Raw genomic sequence first — 19,928 nt, forward strand, 5'->3', positions numbered from 1 at the left:
ATGTGTCAATGAAACCAATATCTTGCTGCAAAAATGCATCATTTCAGAACGGTGATCCGGCATTTCAGAAGAACAAGGTAAGTATTTTTAAAATATGGTGCTATGTCAATTTTCATGAATGAAAGTGCCCCTGTTTTTAATAGTTTTTTAAAAAAACCGACACTTTCACATGAAAATTGACCTTCACTTTAACACTAAATACATTTTATAAGCACCTCCCTCTAGTCATGAGTGCCACCATATTGATATCTATCTCTCACTACATTGTTTGCACACGGGCATGAACTCTACTTCAAATACCTGGAGTCTTAAATGCCAAAATGACTGAACCTACAATTAGAGGGAGGTGCATGAGATGCATTTAGCATTCAATGTTCTTTTAAACATCTCAAGTAAAACTGTGCTTGCACAGCGCTCTCTAGAAAGGCCAAAAACAAAACTGTAACCTAGGTTTTCAAGCTGCTGCAAACTGCCGAAACCAGCTGTGGGATTTGCTTTTTGGCTTCTCCAATGAGTGTAGCACAAGCTCTGTTTTACAGAAAAGCAACAGGTGTTTGATGTCCTTTTAAGTTTTCAATGCATAGGACGAGTTGCAGTGTCACATTGCGAAACAAATACAAACATAATAACCTGCGCTATAAAACAGTTCACTACAAAATATGCTAAACAGAAAACCTAAACAGCTGAAGATAAATGTTATACAAAAACAAGACAACCCTGTTTGCTTAGAAGTAGCGAGATGAGACTCTTTATTTGTCCATCATATATTTAGGATTTCCGCATGCCAGAATCAAGTGAAAATGAGACCACACCTAAAAGACTCCCTAGAATGCCAGCGGCCGGCCCCATGTTACTATTTGTGAGGTTTCTCAGACGGTCCGCATTCTATCTAGTGAGACAAATAATTATACCAGCTGTTTCCTAGGTGTTGCAGCTGTTATGGAGGTAGAGGCTCTTCTGTCTAACTAGATATATCAATGGAAGCTATTACTACAGGCCCTTTGCATCCTAATAAGTCCATTGTGTAATATTTGCTGCTAGAGGCGCCCCATTCCCTGCTATATTACCTTAAGGCCTTGTCACTTCATACTCACCCCCAAAGCTTCCCATATTTCCTGAAGCATTCCATATCAAATTGCACAACACCCTATAAACAGACACACAACAACAAGACATTAGAGATACAAAAGTGATTAGAGGGAAAAGGACATATTTGTATCATCTCTTACTGTACATAATATTGATACACAACACAATGACACAATATGCACACTCATCACACCCCCCACAGGCACAAATGCACACAATATGTACAGACATTACGCACTATGTACAGGCATCACACACTGATACACACTATGTACAGACATCACACACTGACACACTATGTACAGACATTACACACTGACACACACTATGTACAGACATCACACACTGACACACACTATGTACAGACAACACACACTATGTACAGACATCACACACTGACACACACTATGTACAGACATCACACACTATGTACAGACATCACACACTGACACACACTATGTACAGACATTAAACACTGACACACACTATGTACAGACAACACACACTATGTACAGACATCACACACTGACGCACACTATGTACAGACAACACACACTATGTACAGACATCACACACTGACACACACTATGTAAAGACATTAAACACTGACACACACTATGTACAGACAACACACACTATGTACAGACATCACACACTGACACACACTATGTACAGACATCACACACTGACACACACTATGTACAGACATTAAACACTGACACACATTATGTACAGACAACACACACTATGTACAGACATCACACACTGACACACACTATGTACAGACATCACACACTGACACACACTATGTACAGACAACACACACTGACACACACTATGTACAGACAACACACACTGACACACACTATGTAGAGACATCACACACTGACACACACTATGTACAGACATTACACACACTATGTACAGACATCACACACTGACAAACACTATGTACAGACAACACACACTGAGACACACTATGTACAGACAACGCACACTGAGACACACTATGTACAGACAACGCACACTATGTACAGACATCACACACTGACACACACTATGTACAGACATTAAACACTGACACACACTATGTACAGACAACACACACCATGTACAGACATCACACACTGACACACACTATGTACAGACATCACACACTGACACACACTATGCACAGACATCACACACTGACACACACTATGTACAGACATTAAACACTGACACACACTATGTACATACATTACACACTGACACACACTATGTACATACATCACACACTGACACACACTATGTACAGGCATCACACACTGACACACACTATGTACAGGCATCACACACTGACACACACTATGTACAGGCATCACACACTATGTACAGACATCACACACTATGTACAGACATCACACACTGACACACACTACGTACAGACAACACACACTATGTACAGACATCCCACACTGACACACACTATGTATAGACAACACTATGTACAGACAACACACACTGACACACACTATGTACAGACAACACACACTGACGCACACTATGTACAGACAACACACACTATGTACAGACATTACACACTGACACACACTATGTACAGACATTACACACTGACACACACTATGTACAGACATCACACACTGACACACACTACGTACAGACAACACACACTATGTACAGACATCCCACACTGACACACACTATGTATAGACAACACACACTGACACACACTATGTACAGACATTAAACACTGACACACACTATGTACAGACAACACACACTATGTACAGACATCACACACTGACACACACTATGTACAGACATCACACACTGACACACACTATGTACAGACATTAAACACTGACACACATTATGTACAGACAACACACACTATGTACAGACATCACACACTGACACACACTATGTACAGACATCACACACTGACACACACTATGTACAGACAACACACACTGACACACACTATGTACAGACAACACACACTGACACACACTATGTACAGACATCACACACTGACACACACTATGTACAGACATTACACACACTATGTACAGACATCACACACTGACAAACACTATGTACAGACAACACACACTGAGACACACTATGTACAGACAACGCACACTGAGACACACTATGTACAGACAACGCACACTATGTACAGACATCACACACTGACACACACTATGTACAGACATTAAACACTGACACACACTATGTACAGACAACACACACCATGTACAGACATCACACACTGACACACACTATGTACAGACATCACACACTGACACACACTATGTACAGACATCACACACTGACACACTATGCACAGACATCACACACTGACACACACTATGTACAGACATTAAACACTGACACACACTATGTACATACATTACACACTGACACACACTATGTACATACATCACACACTGACACACACTATGTACAGGCATCACACACTGACACACACTATGTACAGGCATCAAACACTGACACACACTATGTACAGGCATCACACACTATGTACAGACATCACACACTATGTACAGACATCACACACTGACACACACTACGTACAGACAACACACACTATGTACAGACATCCCACACTGACACACACTATGTATAGACAACACTATCTACAGACAACACACACTGACACACACTATGTACAGACAACACACACTGACGCACACTATGTACAGACAACACAAACTATGTACAGACATTACACACTGACACACATTATGTACAGACATTACACACTGACACACACTATGTACAGACATCACACACTGACACACACTATGTACAGACATCACACACTGACACACACTACGTACAGACAACACACACTATGTACAGACATCCCACACTGACACACACTATGTATAGACAACACACACTGACACACACTATGTACAGACATCGCACACTGACACACACTATGTACAGACATTAAACACTGACACACACACTATGTACAGACAACACACACCATGTACAGACATCACACACTGACACACACTATGTACAGACATCACACACTGACACACACTATGTACAGACATCACACACTGACACACACTATGCACAGACATCACACACTGACACACACTATGTACAGACAACACACACTGAGACACACTATGTACAGACAACGCACACTATGTACAGACATCACACACTGACACACACTACGTACAGACAACACACACTATGTACAGACATCCCACACTGACACACATTATGTACAGACAACACACACTGACACACACTATGTACAGACAACACACACTGACACACACTATGTACAGACATCACACACTGACACACACTTTGTACAGACATCACGCACTATGTACAGACAACACACACTGACACACACTATGTACAGACAACACACACTGACACACACTTTGTACAGACATCACACACTGACACACACTATGTACAGACATCACACACTGACACACACTATGTACAGACAACACACACTGACACACACTATGTACAGACAACACACACTGACACACACTATGTACAGACATCACACACTGACACACACTTTGTACAGACATCACACATTGGCACACACTTTGTACAGACGTCAAACACTATGTACAGACATCACACACTGACACATACTATGTGCAGACAACACACACTGAGACACACTTTGTACAGACAACGCACACTATGTACAGGCATCACACACTGACACACACTATGTACAGACATTAAACACTGACACACACTATGTACAGACAACACACACTATGTACAGACATCACACACTGACACACACTATGTACAGACAACACACACTGAGACACACTATGTACAGACAACGCACACTATGTACAGACATCACACACTGACACACGCTATGTACAGACATTAAACACTGACACACACTATGTACAGACAACACACACCATGTACAGACATCACACACTGACACACACTATGTACAGACATCACACACTGACACACACTATGTACAGACATTAAACACTGACACACACTATGTACAGACAACACACACCATGTACAGACATCACACACTGACACACACTACGTACAGACAACACACACCATGTACAGACATCACACACTGACACACACTACGTACAGACAACACACACTATGTACAGACATCCCACACTGACACACACTATGTATAGGCAACACACACTGACACACACTATGTACAGACATCACACACTGACACACACTTTGTACAGACATCACGCACTGACACATACTATGTACAGACAACACACACTGACACACACTTTGTACAGACATCACACACTGACACACACTATGTACAGACATCACACACTGACACACACTATGTACAGACAACACACACTGACACACACTATGTACAGACAACACACACTGACACACACTTTGTACAGACATCACACACTGACACACACTTTGTACAGACATCACACATTGGCACACACTTTGTACAGACGTCAAACACTATGTACAGACATCACACACTGACACACACTTTGTATAGACATCACACACTATGTACAGACAACACAAACTATGTACAGACATCGCACACTGACAAACACTATGTACAGACAACACACACTATGTACAGACAACACACACTATGTACAGACATCACACACTGACACACACTATGTCAGACAACACACACTGAAACACTATGTACAGGCATCACACACTGACACACACTATGTACAGACAACACACACTGACACACACTATGTACAGACATTACACACTGACACACACTATGTACAGACATCACACACTATGTACAGACATCACACACTGACACACACTATGTACAGACATCACACACTGACACACACTATGTAAAGACATCACACACTGACACACATAGACAGACATAACTACAATGATGTCCACAGCACCCAAAATCACTTATAAATTATTTATTAAATACAGTAAAAACAGCGACGTTTCGGTTTAAAACCCCTTAATCATGCTAAGATTCACATACAAACTTCAAGGCTTTTAAACCTTATTTTTCACGCCTATGACCATAGGCTGTATACATACTCGCTCTAGTGGACATATTTTGTATTTACATCTATAACATCTTTTTAATTATATATTTCTTCCATTTTATATAAATGTTAATTTTGCAAACACTAGATACTTTCAACTCTATTATCATCAGGAGCTACAAGGAAATGATTAAAGAAGGAGAACACATATATACATATTTACATTTGTAGGTTACCTTAATTGAAAAAACAAGGTCATAGTCTTTATTTAGGCCCCTTGGAGCCAATGTTTCCAGTTTATGTATCCACCACATATCCCTTTGTTTCAATAATTTTCCATGTCCATACCATTACTGGGTGGCCTTATATGATCAATAATCTGCCATCTCAATTGGCTGCTTATGCCATGGCCCTTCTCCAGGAAAAGTCTTGACAGGGGAGCTTCCAAATTCCTACACCTTATATTCAATGTTGGCTCATTCTGTCCCTCACTTTATGTGTCGTTTCCCCTATATAGACCAGGGAACACAGACACTTTATAAGATACACAACATGGGTAGTTTCACATGTATAAAACCCATTAATTCTATATCTTTTTCCACTGTCACTAGAATTACCTTCTGAGAAATTCCTATTATTCACGATAGATGTCAAAAGTCTATATACATCCATAAAGCATGAGACTGGTATAGCTGTAATCTTTAAAAATGTATTAGTGAATAAGAAATATACAAGTGAACAAAGCACTTTTATTGAAGAATTACTGAGGTTGATCTTATACTGGAATAATTTTTTGTTTCAGGATGAATGGTTTATATAGATAAAGGGCACAGCCATGGGCTCCATTGTCGCCCCATCATACGCCAACGTATTCATGAATGAGTTTGAAGAAAGCATCATCTATGAGAACGAGAAATTTAAAAAATATGTAGCGGTATGGTGGCGTTATATTGATGATGTGTTTGGCATATGGTGGGGCAACAGCGGAACTCTTTTGGATTTTGTGGGTGACTTGAATTCCATGGTAAGAGGTCTGGAATTTACTGTAACTCACAGTGAGGAATCAGTATCCTTCTTAGACACCAAACTATATAAGATAGGTAATTATCTTTTATTTGACCTATATGTGAAGGATACTGATAAGAACACACTACTAAAATATGATAGTTTTTAACCAAGGTCTTATACAGAATAAAATGAGAGAAATAAAAGGGAATATAACAAGAGAGAGAAAGAGAACAGGATGGTTTTTGTCTCTCAGTATAGCCCATTGAATGATAAGATTTCTAAAATCATACAGAAGAATTGGCATATTCTGAGGGACTGTAACCAACAAGTGAGTCTATTAACAAATCCCCCACTAATAGCACATAGGAGGGTTAAAAGCCTGAGAAACAATTTCGTCAAAACAGATGTAGGGCCAAGTAAAGAACTTAAACACAATTGGGTAGTAAAAGAACAGGTAGTTTCCCATGTTTAAACTGCATGTGTTGTAGCTACATCATAAGAGACGAAATTTTTCACCATCCATACAGTGGAAAAAGATATAGAATTAATGGGTTTTATACATGTAAAACTTCCCATGTTGTGTATCTTATAAAATGTCTGTGTTCCCTGGTCTATATAGGGGAAACAACACGTAAAGTGAGGGACAGAATGAGCCAACATCACTTGAATATAAGGTGTAGGAATTTGGAAGCTCCCCAGTCAAGACATTTCCTGGAGAAGGGCCATGGCAATTATTGAAACAAAGGGAGATGCGGTGGATACATAAACTGGAAACATTGGCTCCAAGGGGCCTAAATAAAGACTATGACCTTGTTTTTTCAATTGAGGTAACCTACAAATGTAAATATGTATATATGTGTTCTCCTTGTTTAATAATTTCCTTGTAGCTCCTGATGATAATAGAGTTGAAAGTATCTCTAGTGTTTGCAAAATTAACATTTATAGAAAATGGAAGAAATATACCATTAAAAAGATGTTATAGATGTAAATACAAAATATATCCACTAGAGTTAATATGTATACAGCCTAAGGTCATAGGTGCGAAAAAACTAAATGTATGCTTACCTGATAAATTTATTTCCAGACATGGAGAGTCCACAACGTCATTCCAATTACTAGTGGGATATTCAACTCCTGGCCAGCAGGAGGAGGCAAAGAGCACCCCAGCAAAGCTGTTAAGTGTAACTGCCTTACCCATAACCCCTAGTCATTCAGCCAAAGGAAATGGAAAAAGGAAGAAACACAAAGGTGAAAAGGTGCCTGAGGTTTACTAAAAAAAAACTGCTGAATTAAAAAAGGGCGAGGTTGTGGACTCTCTATGTCCGGAAATAAATACATTTTTCAGGTAAGCATAAATTTTGTTTTCTTTCCTATAACATGGAGAGTCCACAACGTCATTCCAATTACTAGTGGGAATCAATACCCAAGTTAGAGGACACGCTATGAACAGGGAGGGAGAAAAAGGCAGGAGGACCTAAACAGAAGGCACCACCTCTTGAAGAACCTTTCTCCCAAAAGAAGCCTCAGCTGAGGCAAAAGTATCAAATTTGTAGAATTTGGAAAAAGTATGCAGAGAGGACCATGTTGCCGCCTTACAAATCTGTTCCACAGAAGCTTCATTTTTCAAAGCCGAAGAAGAGGGGAAAGCCCTAGTGGAATGAGCCATAATTCTCTCAGGAGGCTGCTGTCCAGCAGTCTCATAGGCCAAATGAATCAAAATGACCAGTCTGGGATGTGCATTGCACTGGGATGTGCATTGCTATAACAACATATGTTCACATTTTCAAAGTGAACATTTTATAAGTGAGGCACTAGCAATACAATTATACAAGAATTGAACAAGGATTGGGCAAGGGGCAAGAAAAAGGCAGGTACTTTTGTAATATTATGTTTGATATACCTTACTGTTTTCTTATGCAATTGATACTGTAATACTGTGCCTTATGTGTTTAACTGGTTCCCTCTTTTGTAAAAATGCCTAATATCTTCTTATTCCTTTTTGCTGCCTTCTGTCTCTATAACAAACTACTTTATTCAATTACTCCTTCTCCCTCTCCACCTGCACTGTTCATTAGCCCATCTCTCTTAAACTCACCTTACTTTTGTACTCATGAACTTTACCTATTCCTAAACACTCTCTCTCCCCCCTGCACCGTGTCTCAAAAGCAGTCTTACTACTGCAAATCTGTATCTCATCTCATGTCACTCTCCCTCTTGCTTTTACTAACTGCTGGTGACATCTCCCCTAATCGTGGTCCCCAACAACTGCCTAGCCGTGCACATCCATGTATACCATCCCACAGACTCAAAAAACAAAACTCTGACAACCTTACTCACATTCCTCTTGCATCAAAAGCCACTTCCCCTTTCACTTGTGCACTTTGGAACTCTCGCTCTGTTTGCAACAAACTCACTTCGATACATGACCTCTTTATCTCCCACTCCCTCAACCTTCTGGCCCTAACAGAAACCTGGCTCTCTCCCCTAGACACAGCATCCACTGCTGCTCTGTCACATGGGGGTCTCCACTTCAGTCACACTCCTAGGTCTGGTAATAGACAAGGAGGTGGTGTAGGTATTTTACTTTCCTCTCGTTGCACCTTTCAACAAATACATCCCATCTCTTCCCTCACATTTTCCTCATTTGAAACCCCTGATTTGTTTATTCTCTCCTCTTTCTATACGTGTTGCAGTCATATACCGTCCTCCTGGCTCCTCAACTCAATTTCTAGATCACTTGGCTGCCTGGCTACCTTATTTCCTTTCCTCAGACACCCCTTCCCTCATTCTTGGTGACTTTAACATCCCTCTTGACAATCCCACTGCCTCCTCTGCAAAACAACTTCTGCAACTCACTTCCTCTTTCGGTTTGTCACATTGGACTGATTCTACCACTCACAAAGATGGTCACTCCCTTGACCTGATCTTTAGCTATTGATGCACCCTCTCAAACTTCACAAACTCCCCCTTTCCTCTTTCTGACCACCATCTCCTTACTTGCAACATATCATCCCTCCCTACAACTCTCCCTCCTTCTGCTCCTCACATTAAACTTCACAGAAGCATTATGTCATTAGATCAACAACAGCTTTCTAATTCCCTCAAACCTCTCCTCTCATCCTTCTCCTCCTTTTCATGCCCTGACCAATCTATCTGCCACTATAATTCCACCCTTACATCCGTCCTTGACAATCTCGCCCCTCTTACCTCAGCCTGGCATACTCCTCTGACACGATACCTACGCAGATGTTCCCGTACTGCTGAGCGGAACTGGAGTTCAGCTGATTTTCAACATTACAAATTTATCTTGAACTCCTACTACTCTGCCCTTAATTTCCATAAGCAACACTACTTCTCTACTCTTATCTCTAATCTTTCTTCAAACCCAAAACGTTTGTTCTCCACTTTCAATACTCTTCTCCGCCCTCCCCCACCTCCTAATACAACTTCTCTGTCAGCTCAAGACTTTGCCAACCACTTCAATAACAAAATCGACTCCATCAGAAATGAAATCAGCTCTCAACATAATTCCATTCTCTCACCCCCTCAAATGCTCTCAATCAACCACAACCCACATAACCTTAAACTTAGCTCATTCTCCCCTGTTACTGGGGAAGAAGTTTCGGCACTTATACTGCGCTCTCACCTCACTACCTTGTCAGGGCACAGGTAAATACATATTTATATATATATGTATGTCAATAGGACAGGGAAATATGTTTATGTATGAAACCATATTTGTATCAGATATTACTGGAATAAGGTTTAAATTCTGATGTCAGACAGAAACCTTCACAAATTGAATATACATCTCCAGGCTGAGCTACAGACAACAGGTCCCAAGAAACAAAGGAAAACATTTGCTTCTTAATTAGGAAGTGCAAATTTCATAGCACTCTGTACCCCATGTGGTGAGCAAAAGAAGAAGAGCCTGGATACACACTCATATATGAACTTCCTGCCAACAAAAGGAGCTGAAAATTGACAGCTGCCTGTTAAGTGTGTGGCTGATAACATCAGAATACACGTGACACAGACATTGTGTCTGGGGTTAGGATAACACAGTGAAGACACATGGCTTACATTATGATTTCAAAGCAACTGTAGTTAGATTTCAAATAAAATACTAAGAAAATAAATACAAGACATACATATTTTGAAAGCATGAATATCTTAGCCTCTGTGTGTTTAAGAATATAAATAGATGTTTGTGGACCTAAAAGTAAATGATTAATAATACTTAATTTTATTTCAGATGTACCATAGACATATGAAATGCTTGGATCCCTTCTAATAATTATTTCTATTTTTATTGCAGACAACCATTGGTCATGAGCATCAATCTATGCACTTAGAAAGAGATGGAATGCCTGCATGAAATGAAATGTCATATCATATTAATGTGCAATAAATGTTTATAAAGTTTTAAATACATCTCTTAAAATATAGTGAGATGAAGATATGGAAGTTACTTTGATGTGATATGACTATGAGATATAAATTTTCTGTTAGGCTAAATGAAATATAAATTATTTTAATATAATGTTAGATATATGTGATGTTTCATATAAAAATGATCAGAAAATTCATTAAGATATAACTTATCCAAAACAAATATTGTGAATAGTTGTTGCAGTAAATTATGATAAAATGAATAACCATTTCATAGAAATACTGATTTAAGTTGTTTCAAATGTTGCTGTGTCTGTTCGTGCTGCCACCTGGTGTTATGTTGCGAGAACTACAGCCAGAAGGTTCTTTCTGGCTGTTAAAAATGAAATTTCCAAGGGCCAATCCGATTAGATTTCCCAGATAACCAATGGGAAGGTCAGCTCCCGTAGTGCCACCCACATGATGTCATCAATGATTGAAAACATATATAAGTAAGCAAAAGAGAAATGGAAGAAAAAAAGGCTGTTTTAACTTTGGATGATATCTGCTGCTGGGCATTTTAAAACCAATCTAAACAAGCTACCTCCTTCTCATTGATTGAAAAAATTACTTATCTGTCTTCTGAGATGACCTAAAGACCGCTACGAATTGGTTCAAAATTGGTGAAGTATATTGTATTTTAAATTGGTAATCATAAGCCTAGGTATTGTTTAAATCTGCATCTGATTTGCTAAGTAAATCATCTGTGCAAGTTCTGATATTGTAAGTTAATTTTGTATTAGGATTGCAGTTAAATAGCAGAACATATATATTATCCTATTGCTTAAATTAACACTGTAAATCATATTGCTGAATGTTTGTAACTGCTATTTTAGGTCTCATTGTAATATTTTAAATGCAGCTCTGAATGAAAGATTTGGTTTAAAGTAAATTGGCATGAGCTTTGCATAGCATATTTTAAATGGTTTTTGTTTTAACGCATATAATATTAACTCATATTCTAATCATTACAAATATGTACGTATCAACATGTTCATAGTTATTTACTAATAATAAAGAATTCAGATATTTAGATTAATTTTATTGTCTTAGCAAATGTATGTTTGATTGCAGGTTTAGTAAGATTTTCATATATATACTGACATATTGTATGGAGGCACTTGCGTAAGATATTATAAATAATTATCATATTGATATAGTATATTTGTGGTAAATAGAAATTATTATAGAAGAGAGAAGAAATTTCATATTTCAAATTGATATTTTGAAAATATAAAAGTTTTTTTTTTGAAAATTGAAATATTGATTTTCGTGTTCAAGATTGATATTAATATTTTGAAATATTATTAAAAATTAATTTTTGAAAAAATTGATAAAAATATTAATTTTTCATATTAAAAAAATTAATAAAAAATATTAATTTTCATATTTCAAAATTCATAAAAATATTAATTTTTCATATTTCAAAATTCATAAAAATATAAATTTTTCATATTTCAAAATTCATAAAAATATAAATTTTTCATATTTCGAAATTAATCAAAAATATTAATTTTTCATATTTCAAAATTCATAAAAATATTAATTTTGTAATATTTCAAAATTGATATTGATATTTTGAAGATATAATTTTTATATTTTTTTCTCTCTCTTATTGGTCAAAATTGTATTAGCGTTTTATCTTATTAAGTACAACCCTAAAATAACGATGTCTTCAGCAAAAAGTAATGCTAGCATTTCTGTGCAAGAGGAAATTGTGTTCTCCCCAAGGTCCTCCGTCGATGAAGTGATTCAGAAAAAAACGCTCAAATTAGATGCCATGAATCACATCATGACTAGACTTGATGTTGGGGACGATGTCTCCAGGTATATTAATGAGTGTAAAGATAAGGCCAAAGATTTAGTTAAAGATATGTGGTTTGAAGATGGGGAATTATACCAAATGTTACTGCAACTTAATAGATGCATGGAACTTAGGGGGCGTGATGAATTAATTTTTGAAACTTGGCCGATCCTAATGTATTTGAGCTGTGAAATGTCTAACCAAATGGCAGGACAGAACAGACAATTAGGGCGGCTAAGGGATGAAAATAATTCATTACAAGAATTTCAAGATGCCTTTATTCAGACAAAGACAGAGGTTTTCCATATTAGCCAAAAGGCTTCTGATTTAGATAAATATAATCAGGAACTAATGGCTGATTTTAAAACTTTCGAAGAAGAATATCAAAAGTGCCAAGATGAAAATAAAACTTTAAGAGCTAGATATCATGAGGCTGAAAAAGCATACGAGCATGCAATAAATAAATTACAGAGACAAATTAGCAGCTATAAGGACTGGGACAGAAATGATAGTCAAGATCCCAGGTGGGAGGATAGACAAAGATACCCAAACTATAGCCCTAATTCAGGCCCAGAGATAACTTTTTCCCTTAGACAACTACATAACTCTGGGGGACCAGAAAATTATTACGCTTCAAATGAAAGGCACTCTAGCTCAAACAATAAGTCCCCAGTAAGGTCCAGTGATATACCAAATAAAGTGTATGACACCCCCACAATAATTAAATTCCTAAAGAATACAGTACGCCCATTTTCTAAAGGGGGGGGCCACTTCCATAATTGACCACTTAGAGGCCTTTGAAAACGCATTATCTATAATGAGTGTTACAAGTGAGCAATTGAAAATTGAATTTCTACCCTGGGTATTTGAAAGTAAGCATCACAAATTATTTGCTTCACTAAAGGATATGAATATTCGTTCCTGGAGTGAAACAAAACGACAATGCAGAAAAGAATTCGGACAACATCGCACTAAAACGGCAGCGAGAATAGCTGTATATGGTTTAAAATGTAGTGCGAATCAAAGTCCAATCGAGTTCCTTTCTGTATTGAAGAATGCGTACAGCATGGCTGAAGATGATCCCATATTTGAAGGTTCAGAGTTTGTGAATATATTTTTTGAAGCGCTCCCCACACCCATCAAAATCAACTTAGCTAGAGATTTTGAGGAGAACTGTTCATTGGAATGGCTGATCAAAGAGAGTACAAAGTTATACTCTATTCAGCAGTCCAGTGAACAGGGGGATAAAAGGGAGAAAAAGCCCAATCCTAAAATAGTGGCCGAAACTAGGGTGTCACCTGAACCCCTAAATTTGGAGTCTAAAAAGAAAACCTATACGGAAGTGGCCAGAGAAAACGGGCCATCTCCACAGAGGTTTAACTCTACCCCTCCCCCAACACGGGATGAGACGCTGAGAGACTATAGCCAAAGCGGGGGGACATACTCAGGCGAATAATTACGCCCAAAGAGAATACCCACAGAATAATGGGTACCCGCGCAAAGGTAGATACAATAGACGGCGAAGGTATTCTCAGGATAACCAAACACCCCAGGTATATAATGCTCCCCAAGGTCCTAATACTGAGCAAGCTGAACCCCAGGGGCAACCACGCCAGAATAGAAATAGCGGCCCTGATTCTGAGGGTACCCAATGGTCCAGGAATCATTACAATGGGGCACCAGGAGATAGACCCAGGGGTAGAGGTAACTTGTACAATCAGGTAGATATGCTGTTTACCCAATTAAATCGGTTGAGCGAACAAATCGCTAATATGAGTCAAAAATCTACGGCTCAGCAACCGAACAATACTTTTTTAGGGGTACAGCCAGTGGTCAGCAGTGGACCACAGGCACAGTCATAAATACTGCAGCATCACCTGAGGGGGAGGGGAGAGATATACAAAATGTAATAATAAATATCAATGATACTAATCATGTTCTCTCCCCACAGACCGAAAACGGACAATTTAGCTGTGATGACAGGCAACCTCATCCGGGAAAAATTAACAAAACTCTTCCCTTGCAGCTCTCTCCTAACCTTATCTCCACAGATGCAGTACAAAAGAATCCAGCCGACCCTGTCATAGAGGAAACAGGTAGGTATGAAGGTTCCTCTGCATCGAATGACACGGCGAATTCAGGTAACACGTGGCGAAGCCCACAAATGTATGCTAACGCCAACTTTATGTGTGAAATGGTAGAAACTGCAGGAAGATATTATGTATTAGTTGAGCTGCAAGATTCAGTCTCCAACCCTATCAGGGGATTAATTGACACTGGGTCACAGGCAACTATCTTATCCCACAGGTACTACACACAGCTAATTGAGCTAACACCCCACAAACCTAAAATAAAAGAATTTGACGGTTCTCTAATAGGTGTTGGGGGTGACTCCCTAAAAGTCTACGGTATTGCCTGGTTAAAATTTAAATTGGGGAACAGGGTCATAAGACACCCTGTCATTATAGTGGATCTGCCAACTGATCGTTTAATTATTGGTAGTGATCTCCTGAAGCGATTAAGCACCATAATTGATTGCATAAATAATGTAATTTGGTCACAAGTTAAACGGCCTATCAATTATGAAAAATCTGGTATATCTCACGCCCGACATAGCTGTCACGTGGTGGAAGAGAAACCAGATGCTGTGGAGATTCATTTCAGGAATGACTCTGTACCTGAAATCACTATTCTACAAATAGATGATCAGACTCCTTTTAGTGGCTCTGATGGTAATACTTTTAAAATTTCGCCTGGAAAGATAGCGAATATTTCCCTAGATGGCGATGTATTAACCATATTACTTCACAAGGGGGATCATAAAATCCCTAAGGGGGGAGGCCACGCTCAATACCTCACAGGGATTGAGCGAGTTAAAGAGGATCTATTTATCCCTATACAAGTGCATGACCTTGGTAAAACCAAGTATGCTAAAATAAACTTAAAACAGGAAGCTAGCTATATAAGCGAAGGTTTATTAGCGCAAATAGCTGAACCTAAAGTGATTAAATATCTTTCTCCCCAAGACCACTGTATCAACGGCCTGGATGACAGGTCTGAAAGCTATAACATCACAGCTAAGTGCTTATTATCTATCTCCATTGGTAATAAATCAGTGAAGCACCTGTTTTTAGTTTTAAATACTCCCCATAATCAAATATACATTGGCAATGATATCTTACATAGATATGCCATACAAATAGATCTGATTAATTCTTGCCTTTGGAGCAGGTTAAAGGGGGACCCTGAAGTATTTCAGGATGAAAATGCAGCCCTAAAATCAAACCAGCAATTGCCATATGCTGTGAATATGCAGGTATCTAGCAATGTTATAATTCCTGCTGGGGCTGATAAATTTCTTTTACCCTTACAGGTAAAGAGAGGTCAGAAATTAAAAACTTCTGAAACACTAATTTGCCTCTCCCATAGAATACAAAATCTGGGTGTCACAGTAACCTACACTCCTATGGTGAACATTGGAACTGTTCCAATACATATTGTTGTGCATAACATGACCCCACAGGATATAACCTTATCCAAGGGAACTACCATAGGATATGCACTGGAATCAAGTTATTACACTTTTGGATTCCAGAATAATGTAATTGGGCTAATACCTGAAGGATACCTAACTGAAGAACAATTAATAGAACAATCCTTTGCATCTATGCCAGAGGGTCTATTTAATGTTCAGTCTATTTATCCCTTCAGCTCAGAGGAAGGCATCTGTAAAATTGAAGAAGCCTCTCTAGTGTTTGATCAACCAATCAAACAGCACGATTACCCCAATACCCAGAGTCATGGGAGCAATGTAAATTATAATCAAGGGGATCTCACCTCTAGGTTGGAAGAAGCCTATGAAATAGGACAGCCTGAAATCTTTCCAGGATTTCAGCAAATAGTCGAAGAGCAAATATCCTTAGCTAATGGCTGTTCCAGCGATGATGAACACCAACAGCTGCGAGAACTCCTGATGGAGTACAAGGATATTTTCGCTAAGGATTCTTATGACTGTGGTACTACAGACTTGCACATTGCAAGAATACAAACAGATCCTAATGCGCCACCTGTATTTGTCAAACAATACAGACTTCCCTTAGCCTCATATGATTCTCTTGCAGAGATCATAAGGAATTTGGAAGAAAGAGGTATTATCAGACAGGTGCACAGCTCTTATAATAATCCTATTCTAGGTGTCCTTAAGGCCAATGGACAATGGCGTTTGTGTGCTGACTTAAGACAGCTAAACAAACGAGTATACATGTCTGGCTGGCCTGTACCATACATTGACCAGTGCCTAGCACAAATGCAAGGATCCAAAATATTCACTGCCATTGATTGTGCACAGGGATATTGGACCATAAAGGTACATGAAGAGGACCAATATAAGCTAGCATTCTCCTTCCAAAAGGTTCAGTATGCATTCCAGAGACTTCCATTTGGATACATAAATTCTGGACATGAATTTGCTGTATTCATGCATAAGGCTATGCCTGACACACTGGAAAGGGGGACCTTATCTTATGTTGATGATGTTTTAATCAAAAGCACAGACTTTGAAAAACACATTGCAGAGCTTAAACACGTCCTCAGCCAACTTAAAAGGGCAGGTGTCAAATTATCCCTACAAAAAGCTCAATGGTGCCGCACTCGTGTAAACTTCTTGGGACATGAAGTTACCTCTGAAGGATTAAATCCCCAAAAGAAAAAGGTGGAAGCTATAATAAATTCTAAAAACCCAACTAACTTAAAGGAATTGAGATCATTCCTGGGTATGACGAATTATTCTCGCAAATTCATTGATAATTATGCAGAGTTAGCTAAACCACTACTACTTCTTCTAAAGAAAGATGTGAAATGGCACTGGAGTGAGTCTCAAGAGACAGCCATCAGAGAGCTGAAGAGAAAACTCACTCAAGCACCTTGCTTAGCGTACCCTGAAGGTGGTAAACCTTTCTTCTTGGAGACAGGTTACACAGATATAAGCATGAGCGCTGTTTTATACCAAAAGCATGATAATTTGAACAAAGCCATTGCTCATGCGAGCAAAAATCTATCCCCAGTAGAAATAAAGTTTAACAATTGCGAAAAAGCCCTCTTATCTACTGTATGGGCTCTACAAAATTTCCGCAGCTATATACAGGGCGAGAAAATTATTGTAGAAACGACCCACCAGCCTTTGCTATATTTGCAAAGTGAGAGAATAAGAGATGGGAATTTGTCTAATAGCCGCATAACAGCGTGGACTCTTTCCTTACAAGGCTGGCCCTTAGAAATTCGCTACAAGCAGAATAAAAAGAATCCAGTCGCACAAGGGCTTGCTGAGCTCCACGACTGTACTGCTAGAGATCCTGGGGAAGAATTATCAGAAGATGATTTTCTGGAGGAACAATTGCTTTCCCCATATAAAATGTACAATGTGGACCATTGTCAAACATTACCTTGGGTATATGTTGATGGTTGTTCTTACCATGCCACTATTGATAATGAGCGCAGATTAGTCGCTGGCATTGGTATAACTGGGGCAAATGGATTCTCAGATATATCTGTAGGTTTCAACATTGGACCAAGATCCAGTCAAGTTGCAGAACTAACTGCTGTTTTCAAAACCATTGAAATGGCTATTGAACATGGTATTCATGAATTTGTGATCATAACTGACTCAAATTATGTGCATGACAGTTTTGTTGAATACCTGCCAACTTGGAAAAGAAATGGCATGCAGAAAAGCAATAACAAACCAGTCAAGCATGGCAAGTTGTTCTGCAAGATTGATAATCTGGTAGTATCCAATGATTTAACCATACACTGGAAAAAGACCAAGGGTCATTCTAGAGTTCTAGGTCCGGATAAGGAAGGCAATGACCTTGCGGACTCATTAGCCAAACAAGGAGCCATAACTGGAGAACTCCTTAATATTGACCACTTAATGGGTGCAATTCAGGTAGAAGCCATTACCAGAAACCAGGCAAAACAACAGAGTGAGCCTAACTTGGTACAATGGAGTCAGGATTCTCCTAGTGAGGACCTGATCACTAGTCAAAAAGAAGACCCCATTGTAGGCATCTTCTATAAACACATAGAAGATCCTGAAAGCAACCCCATCTCAAAAGATGATTGTATTGGCAAAGAAGATTATGCTTTTTGGCCACACATGTTGAACGATGTTCAAACCTACTGTCAAGGGTGTTTAATCTGCCCACAGTTCCAACCCACTGCACCAACGCATAGAGCGCCATTGCAGAAAAGGGGGATGGTAATGCCATGGTCAGATATACAAATTGATTTTATTGGTCCGGTAACAAGGTCATCAAGAGGTAACAAGTACATGTTAACAGTGACATGCCTGTTCACTAAATGGGTAGAGTGCATTAGTGCACTGTTACGGTTACCCTTAGTCTCGCTGAGAGATGGACCGCTTAGTAGCCTGGATCCCTATTGCTAAAGAGGGGAGAAGCTGCTTTCCATAGTATTCTATATGAGTCTCGCAAATATAGAATAATCTCCCTTAGCTGTAGTACAGCTAGGATACCCTTCTGCCCACAAAA

General features: G+C 38.9%; 1 protein-coding gene across 1 annotated transcript in view; it reads right to left on the reverse strand.

Moving 5' to 3' along the window:
* The window catches only part of LOC128643985 (cytochrome P450 3A9), a 607,001-nt gene that overhangs the window by 349,702 nt on the left and 237,371 nt on the right, over positions 1 to 19,928 (reverse strand). The window contains exon 4 of the mRNA XM_053696752.1: positions 1,095 to 1,147. Within this exon, the coding sequence (XP_053552727.1) occupies positions 1,095 to 1,147 (53 nt within the window). The remainder of the gene's footprint in view (positions 1 to 1,094; positions 1,148 to 19,928) is intronic.

This window comes from Bombina bombina, unplaced genomic scaffold, assembly GCF_027579735.1.
Source record: "Bombina bombina isolate aBomBom1 unplaced genomic scaffold, aBomBom1.pri scaffold_78_1, whole genome shotgun sequence".
NCBI classification, from domain to species: Eukaryota; Metazoa; Chordata; class Amphibia; order Anura; family Bombinatoridae; genus Bombina; species Bombina bombina.